The 9,798-nt window shown below is 29.5% G+C and overlaps 1 protein-coding gene across 3 annotated transcripts in view; it reads left to right on the forward strand.

Annotated features, from left to right (window-relative positions):
* The window catches only part of LOC106677379 (tetratricopeptide repeat protein 39B), a 126,137-nt gene that overhangs the window by 104,049 nt on the left and 12,290 nt on the right, over nucleotides 1-9,798 (forward strand). For all 3 annotated transcript variants that reach the window (XM_067050288.1, XM_067050287.1, XM_067050286.1), the window contains 3 exons: nucleotides 2,870-3,037; nucleotides 3,204-3,367; nucleotides 5,297-5,455. In XM_067050288.1, coding sequence (XP_066906389.1) covers nucleotides 2,870-3,037; nucleotides 3,204-3,367; nucleotides 5,297-5,455 — 491 coding nt within the window. The remainder of the gene's footprint in view (nucleotides 1-2,869; nucleotides 3,038-3,203; nucleotides 3,368-5,296; nucleotides 5,456-9,798) is intronic.

A 9,798-nucleotide genomic window follows, 5' to 3' on the forward strand; every position in this document is an offset into this window, starting at 1 on the left:
TTATAATAATATAATTATTATTATTTTACTTCTTTATTATCTTACTCGCTTAAAAAAATTATACAGCTAAACCCATTCATAGGTATTGTGTTTCTTGTTTGAAATGTTGGAAACTAGTGTAGTGATCATGATCATTGTTTCTAATGTTAACCTAGCTACTGCCCTTTTCTTGAATTAATGATTGCTGTACAGTAAAAATAGCTATTTGAGATTACTAATCTATAGCGATAATCCATCTTGTATGAGTATTACTTTATTACTATGGTTAACAACTGTTTCTTTTGGGAGAGTTCAGCTCTCTAACTCCTTTATTCAAATTTATTTACTTTCCTCACTCTGCTTTAATCTTTGCATATTTTCCACCTTTCTATAGTGAGTTGAAACCTATAGAGTTCAGCCTCCACATTACAAAGAAATATAGAAAATTAAAAAGATTACCACATTACCTTCTTCGCTTAATACTTCTCAACCTGCCATAGCATTTTTTCGTACAGAAGTCTCTGATAATATATATAAGTCATTACGATCTACCACCTCCAACTTGGTGTTGGTCTCAAATCCCATACTAAGATTTCCCATATTTTTAGCAACTTAAAATACCCCATAAACCTTCTATACTGTTCCATTATTGTGCACCATATTCCATGTTCCATTCCTAACTGTAACTCATCCTATATAGGCAAAACCTGAAAGCCCATATCTTTGCCTTTCATAATATTAAACGTTTTGATTTTGTCAGTTTACTTTTATTATTTTTTATTACTTTATTATATTATTTTAAACTTAATTTGTCTCTTTATTTTTTTTAAAAATATTTTCATACAATTTTTTTACTCTCTTTTTATATGTATCACTACAACCCATGAAGGGTCAGGTGTTCTGTACTTTGTAAGAAAGTACTATTACTACGTACATATTCTTTTGTATATATATTCTAATTTTCTTTCTAGATCTTACATTGCTTGTATCTTGTTTTCATTTAGCCCTGCAAAGTGGGGTGTAACATGGTTACCATTAAATAGTTTTTTTTTACTATTTTATACCTTTATTGACCAACATCCAAACAATCTTTCTACAATCTACTTCATACAGTCAACTATCTTCTTCCAATAAATAAATAGAGGCATATATTCACATATATGTACAGACCCATATACTTATGCACATGCCACAAATAACTTATGTTTGAATATATACATCATGTGAAAACTATAGAATATTAAAAACAATTATTCACTTCTAATCTTAATTATATTTGTAAATTAAGTTTAGAAGTGGTTGTTTTGGGATGTGAGAACCAATACCTTCTCACATCCCAAAACAAGGAGGGTTTTAAATGAAGATAGGGAAGAAGTATAAAAGATATTAGAAGGTTGGGAAATCCAGGGGGCATTGGATCGTGTTAAAAAGGAATATTTAAATTGTAGTTTTTTGGGAAGCGATGTAGAAGTCAGTAAGGTGGGATCTTGTATCTGTTTAGTGGATTGTGGATTTGAATTACTGGGGACTGTATATGTAGAAAGGGTGCTGGGAATTGATGGTTCGGTGTTAGTAAGGTCTGAGAAAATATTGTCTACTGTAAAAAGGGAAGAATCACTTTAACTCACCATAGAGGTGGAAAAATTTGAAAATGCCTCAAGGTACTAAAAACAAATCTTAAAAAGGAATTCATAATTCACTTGATCCATGAGCCCTCTGTTTACCACACAGCCATAGTCAAAGTGGCAGAAAATGAATGAGGGTGCAAGAAGCTTACATGAGGGTTGTGGGGCTAGGTCTATTGTTATACCTAAGTTTTTGACAGAGGAGCTGAAGGTGATATGGTGGATTTTATATTGTGTTTAACCTTCGATTATTCCTGTTAGGCACTGATCCTACTAGGTCTTCCGGAGTATTGGCAAACGATACTGAAAACTATGAAGGAGGGAAAGATAAATAGATTTGGAAGTCATCAGCATATAGGTGATGGGAACAATAGTGGATTTAGTTAGGTCACTGATATATGAATTGAACAGAAGAAAAATGTTTGAATCCTGGGTTACTCCTGAGAACAGGGTAAGAGGGAAGATAGAGGGTTGATTAGGAATGGTAGTTACTGCTTGGGTTTGATCGGAAAGTAATTATTAGAGCCTGGTAATGGAACTGTTAGAAATGGATTGTGATTTTAATTTAGTAAAAAGGTACCATTTACTTTCATTGGTAGGTGAAAGATTTATAGGACCTAAAGAATGTGTGCTATTAACTGTTTACTAGGAAGGTGTCCCACACTATTTCATAAAATACCTATCAAGTTTAGCATTGTAACTATAAGAAGGAAAATGAAAATCCAACTGAGCAGTTACATTAACAGATCTTTTTTACTTCTGCTTGAAATTACCTAATTGGATTAGTATCCACAATTCTTAATTATAAGTACCATTTAGTTAGTAATTCTTCTGTTTTAATTCCATTAAACAGTCATTTTCCTTATCAAATAAAATTGAATCACATATGTTCCAATTCTAAAATTGCACTATATCTCCCCAAAATGTGCGATTAATCTCTACTATGGGTGGACCCCTTGTTTTACAGGAGACAAGGGATTAAGATTTCAGAAGAAAAAAAACCTTGACCTATATTCGGAAAAATTTGGTGCATTACAATTTTTTAAAAGAGTATTGTTTTAAATACATTTATATTTTATAGGAGAATAGAGAATAGAACTACCTACATTTGAAATGTGATTAAATTGTGCTTTAATTCAAAAGTAATATAAGCACAGGCTTCTTTTATTTGAAGCAGTTTATGTGAAACTTAGTACTAATAGTATTAATTTTTAATGGTTAATTAATTTTTTGTTCATAAGATTTCTTATTATTTTGGTTTTCAGGAAGTAGGATTAGCTGAGCTGGCCAAATGTTATCAATTAAAAGATGGTATTAGACAAGTACTTTCCGTCATGACTATCTTAAGTTACAATTTAATATCTATTTATGTTTTAAGTCATGAAGAAGGAGACTTAGAACTATCAAATAAAATCCTAGAAGATCAACTGCAGGTAAAGTTCATTAAATTATCATGTTAAAATCTAATTTAATGAATTACTCGATGAGGTAATATGTAACATAAATATTTTTTAAATTCTATTTGTATGAATTTTTTATATTTTATATACTTATTTATATTTATTAACTTTTATTTGCAGTAAAATCTTTATTTTACAGTTATATCCTGATGGGTTGTGGTTTCTATATTTTAAGGGACGTTTAGAGTTTATGAAATGTAACATTTCTGAAGCAAATAAATTTTATATAAAGTCATGGAAATCACAGCATGTTTGGCCCCAATTTCATCACCTGTGTTTCTGGGAATTAATGTGGACTTATTGGTAATTCAAAATTTCTTTAATATCATATACTTTTATTAGCCTTTTTATAACACATTTTTTTTTTTTTTATAGACAATATTGTATTGTGAACTTTAGTAAATTAATTTAACCACAGATCTTTTCATTTGGAGAAATTAACCTCCATCTCTCAGAATTTACCGCTTGAGCTAAATAATCAAAATAAAACCATCGATATCAATATTAAATAATAAGTTTTAACTGAATGCTTAAAATTTAAAAGGTAATGTGATGTTAGTGTGCCCTAGATTTTACAAGGTTTGATTTCAAATGGCAGTGAAATATTTATTTCACATTCAGCCAAATAATTCTTCTTTTTTTCAAAAATGTTATGCTTAAAAAAATTACATTCTGGTATAAGTTAAGGTACCTGGAAGACTCACTATTCAAGCAGTAGTAGTTGTGGGGCAATCCCAAAATATTTCCATTCCAGATGATTATTTTACTGATATTCAGATTTTACCATCATAGTGCCAATCATGAAAATGCAACGATGAGGAACATAATTGAATAAATGAATTTTATTTAATTTAATATAATTTTAAAAAAATCTTAATGCGCTAATGTGCAATTTTCCTGGCAAATCGTAATAGTAGGGGTGAGTGCACCCCACATATACCTGCTCCAGAACAGAGATCTACACTTTCTCGTACTATCTTATTTTGCCAGAAAATCTGGGGACTAGCATTTAAAAACTAGAAAACTGTCAAGGAGAAATGTAGATCACAACGTATTTTGAAGAACAATTTCTAAAGGTTCCTTTTACTACCTAAATTAAAAAATAAATTTAAAAATCCTAGCAGTAGATAAGCACCAATGCAACAGTACAACAGAAGTTGACATGTTTAACTTAAGAAAAACATATTTTTTCTTTTAATTGTTATTTTTTTATTGAATCGTTATGTACACAAGATAAGGTTATGTATGAAATAATGCATAGGGCAAATAGCCTCCACGGCTTTGTTGGCAAATATGCTGTTTTGTCAAAATTTCTTTAAAATCTTGCATAAATGGGGTTGAATTTTATTGATATAGCATTAGATTTCGTCCTTCAATGCTCCTGTACTTGTTGGCATAGACCTTTGATTTCAAATAAACCTATAAAAGGAAATCCAATGGTGTTACATCACACAATTTAGAGTGTCAATTCTTAACATATAAGAATTCGGAGTATACGGCCAGGAAATGTCTCATGCAGTAATTGAATCGTTTCATTGGCTGTGTGGAAAGTGGCACCATCTTGTTAAAATCACATGTCGTCCACATCAATATTTTTCAATTCAGACAGAAAGGACTGTTATCCTGTCGCAATATTGAGCACCAGTTACATTAACTGCTTGACCAACTTAATTTTCAAAAAGTGTGGTCCAATGATGCCTCCAGCCAAAATCCGTACTCAAATATTTTAAATAAAATAATTTAAAAGATTTATTTGACTATCATTGATTGAAATCTACATCGACTTCATAAAAATAAAATGTTTATATAAATCTCATTATTAATTATTGAAAGGTATATACAATAGATTTATTAATGTATATCATTACAAGTTTAAAAATGAGAGCTCATGCATAAAATCTTGATATATTTTATTTAATATCAAATGTATTGTTAATATACGTATTAATTTTAATTACTTTTCATTGAATATTGAAATGATTTTTTGATGTACCTAATGTTTTTTTTTTTACCTTTATATTTTATTTTGTTTATGTGATCTTATTAAATTTTCATAAAACAAAAAGTTTACCACCATTTTCAAGTAATGATTACTTGTAATGTCACTCAGCTAAATACTGAGTTGGACTCATACAACAAAAGTTCTTCGCTTTGTGGCTGATTAGCTATAATGAGCTATACTTTTCACTTTATTAAGTTTCTTTTGTAAAATAAAATTTAATTATTTTTTAGTGTCATTCTGGATTGGAAAGAAGCTTTAGTTTATGCATCAAATCTTCTGAAAAGTAGCAAATGGTCAAGAACAATTTATGCTTATCAAAAAATTTCAATGTTATTAATGATGCCATCTTTGTCATCTGAGGAAAAAGAAGAAATTAATACATTAGTACAGTAAGCAAGAATTAAATCAATTAATTTTATATACCTTGCAGTAGTAGTATTTATGTTTATGTAATGATTGGTTTTTATATCAGTATATTTTCTTTATTATTATGATTCTCCTTATGAACTAATTACTGTATTTGCTCGAATATAGTTCAATCCCCAAAAATAATTTTCAGTGAAAAAATATGGAGAAGTAACAATTAAATCATTCATTAGAAATAAATTTTCCAATTTAATATACATATCTCAAAAAACAAATATGCTTAAATCAGTTACTACTTACAGTCAAACTTACTGAAATTAGAACATACTTGTTTCTGATTAAACTTACCAAATTAGGATAGTATTTTCAATTCTTAAATCTTGGTATCAGTTACACCAACTATTCTTCTATGTTGATTTCACTCTTCTTTAAATGTATGATTAATAAATGCTTTTCAAATATTATTAATATAAACTCTATTTAGTCTACCATCATGTAGAAACAAAAATTAACTGTCAAAGGACTATCTTCCTAGAATTAAATTTTTCTAGATTGAATCTGAATTTGAGTCAACTCTGAATATAGACTGACCCTCATTTTACTGGGAAAAGTTTCAGAAAAAAAAAGCCTCAACCTATAATCAAAATATGGAGTAAATCAAATTAGAAAAAAGTGGAGTTATAAAAATGCGCTTTATCTTAATGTTTTTTTGTTATTTTTATTAAATTTATTTATTGATATTTACAAATGTACATAAAATACATCAAGTAAATTTGAGGAAATCATAATGGTATGGTACAAGCATGTAGAGAAACTACCCATTGGTAGCACTCTAAAAGCATTTTTACTATATAAGGTCTCGAGGCCATCTTCTTTTCAGACACCTCGGAGTATTGTCCAGAATAAAAGAAGAAGCAAGATTAGAAACTAATGGGTTTGAGTGGTTAGGGAGTTTATAATAGAAGGATTGATATCTGGTTTGGGCTAGATCGGTTACAAATGGAACATTAAAGTCTTTGTGGATGATTTTATTTGTGACAAAGTAGGGAGCATTTAGGATTTTGGATTGTAAGGATTGGATACGATAGGAATTCAAAGGTTTAGTGCCCCAAAGCTCAGCGCCGTATGTCCAGATAGGCCTTATAATTGTCATGTATATCAGTCTTTTGTATTGAATTGGAAGTTTGGACCATTTGTCTAGTAAGTGCTGTAATATATCTTAATGTTAAGTGTACATCTGTAATTGTTCTCTTAATATTATGAAAAAATTAAATAAACAATTTTTTAAAGATATATTTTATCCAAAAATAAATATATAATTATCACAGTGTTTATAGAACTACTAAAATATGATTTGTTTTGCTTTCAGAATTTTATGGTTAACATTTACATTTATTTTTTTTTTTTTTGTAATCTATCAATCCTGCATTGCTAAATTAATTATTAACTCCATCTTGAAAGAGATATGATTTGGTTATGCTAGGGAAGTTCTTCCTTCCCCTCATTTGTCTCAATTTTAGGTGTGAAACCTCAGTCCATCATCACTGTTTATCCAGCATCAGCTGTGTTTGTGGACTCACTGTGTAAGATTTATTTGTGCATTGTTTATTGTTGGGTTCAGTGTCCTTATGTTCTCTAACAAGGTCAGGAAGGGTTATCCTGGTTTAAAAGAGTGAAATTCCATCCAACTCTGTACCCAACTTGACCAGTGAATGAAGTTGATCTTTTTAATTTTTTAATCTTTATTGAGGTTTGGATTTTCATTGAAATCAATACTTGGAGCATCCATGGCATCATGAATTCTTCCTCATCATCAAGTATGATATCCTCTTTTATGAGTAAAGAGTTATTTTTTATATATAAATGATTGTCAGTAGGTTTTATGTGATTTGTCATTTCAACATGTTTATTTGTAGTATTAAACCTAAAAGCATGCTAACCAATTTTGTTAAGTAAAATATGCAGTCACAAAAGATATCGTTCAAATTCAAGATGTATGTGTATGCGAAAAGTTCGTTGAATTGCGGCCAAGTTGAGCAAATTTAAATATTTAAAAAACTCTATTCTAACTTCCCATCATAACTGAAAATGTGGTAAATCTAAGAAAAAATAGAAGTCAAGAAATAGTGCTAAAGAATAATATTCAGAAAGTAAATCATTTGTAAAAATCCAAAACTGTTGTGTATCGAGACAGGTTTTGGTTTTTTGGCTTTCATTCATTGCTTAGGCGCAGCTGGGGAATGATGTTTCCTGGATGTGGAGGTCCTCATCATCTCTTGTCCAGCTCAAGGGTGGACATCTTGAAAAAGGAGGCATCGGAGAGTCACCCACAAAGAAAAAAGGATTCTTCGTTTGGATCGCCAAACAACACACTTCAGTGGATGAGAAGTGAGTTGAAAAACCAAGGTTTTGCTTCATTAGTGTTTGTTTGCTGAAAGATTGTTCACCAAAAATCTGGGTTTGTTGAATAAGAAGACAAAGAAAATCATCAAAAGAAGATTCTATGAAATTGGTTAGTTTTGTACCTAAATTTAAATACAATTGTAAAAAGAGATATTAATTAAGTTTAAGTGTTATTAGTAGTAAAGTGTCTGTTTCTGATTGCCTAGAAACCCGCCCTGAGATTAAGAGTCTAATTATATTATAAAATTTAAATAAAATTCTCCTATCTGTTAAATATTAAAGCTTTTCATTTGAACCCAAGCTATCTTTTAGATATGAGAATTAAGTTAAATATCTAATTCCATTTATTTTATTTTAAATAATTTTTGATTATTACATAAATTTTCGCCCAACAGGTGTGGCCTAATTCTTTACAAATTAGGTCAGGGCAGTTAGGACACAGTTTTTAAAAGAATTAAATTTGAATAAGTTTGTTTTTATAACTTAGTTAGTAAATGATGGAGGATAAAGTACAAGTAACTGGGGGTAGAGATCCTAAAGAGGTGTTTCTATTAAATAGCGTCCATGATTATAAATTATTGGGAACACATTCAGATTTAAATTTAAATGTTGAAAATAGTGATAATTTTGATGTTAAAACGATGTTTCAACAACTAATGATGATGATGAATGATTACGGAAATAAAGTAGACAAAGTGGGACAAGTTTTAGACAATCAAATAAAAACAACAAAAAAAAAAAAAAAACAACCATGATAGAGATCCGTAAAAGTTGCAGGGTTCAAATTACGGGGTCAGAAAATAAAGTAGATGAAAAAAGTGAAGTGGTTGAAACTAATTTAACTATAAATAACTCGGAATTATTGGATGAAAAGGTTAAACAGCTTGAATTCGAAATTAATTAAAATTGTGAATTAGAAATTAATGAAAATTGTGAATTAAAAATTAATGAAAATTGTGAACTAGAAATAAATGAGAAATCAAAACAAAATGTCGGAAACCAAATTGAATCAAATAAAATAGAGAAAATAAGTTAAAAAATATCAAATTTCAATTTATTTTACTTTAATAATTTTTGATTGTTACAATGTATAAATATTGTAGTATCCTCTTTTTATGTAAATAGTATATTTTTATGTATAAAGTTTTTGATATGTTTTTATTTTATTTATCGTTTCAATATTGTTAAAAAAAAAAATAAAGCTAACCAATTTTGTTCAGTCAAATATGGAGTGGATAGATCGTTATTCAAAACAAAGAATATGGCAGGGTGTGTCTTGCCAAAGTTTGTTGAATCACGGCCATGTTGAACAGATTCAAATATTTGAAAAACTTTATTTTAACTTCCTATCATAATTGAAATTAAAGTACATTTAAGAAAAAATAGAAGTTAAGAATAAGTGTTAAAGACAATTATTCAGTAAAGAAATCATAAGAAAAAACTCAAAACCATAGTGCTACAAGCGATGTTGAGAACTAACACCTACAGAAGGGAAAGGAAGAAAATTGGTTTTTGGAATATTCGTTGCTTAGGCATGGATGGGGAATGATGTTTCCTGGATGGAGGAGGTCCTTATCATCTTTTGTCCAGCTCAAGGGTGGACATCTTGAAAAAGAGGACATCGAAGAGTCATCCAAGAAGAATAAGGGATTTTTGGATCGCCAAACAACACACTTCAGTGAATGAGAAGTGAGTTGAAAACATTTAGAGGACCTAGGTTTTGATTCAAGTCAGTGTTTGTTTGCTGAAATATTGTTTACATCAAGTGTTAGTTTGTTGAGAAAGAAGAAAAAGAAAACCATCTGTCATTGTTACCTGAACTGAGAGCCTCAATGAAAGACCTTACTCTTGCCAAGGTATAATATGCGCTGGAAAAATTATTTTTGGGTTGAAATGATTACAGAAATATATACCAAACGAAAATATAATGAATACATAAATATGAACAAAATGAAAGAATTAT

This window comes from Halyomorpha halys, unplaced genomic scaffold (genome assembly GCF_000696795.3).
Source record: "Halyomorpha halys isolate HHAL.00 unplaced genomic scaffold, Hhal_1.1 Scaffold96.1, whole genome shotgun sequence".
Taxonomy (NCBI): Eukaryota; Metazoa; Arthropoda; class Insecta; order Hemiptera; family Pentatomidae; genus Halyomorpha; species Halyomorpha halys.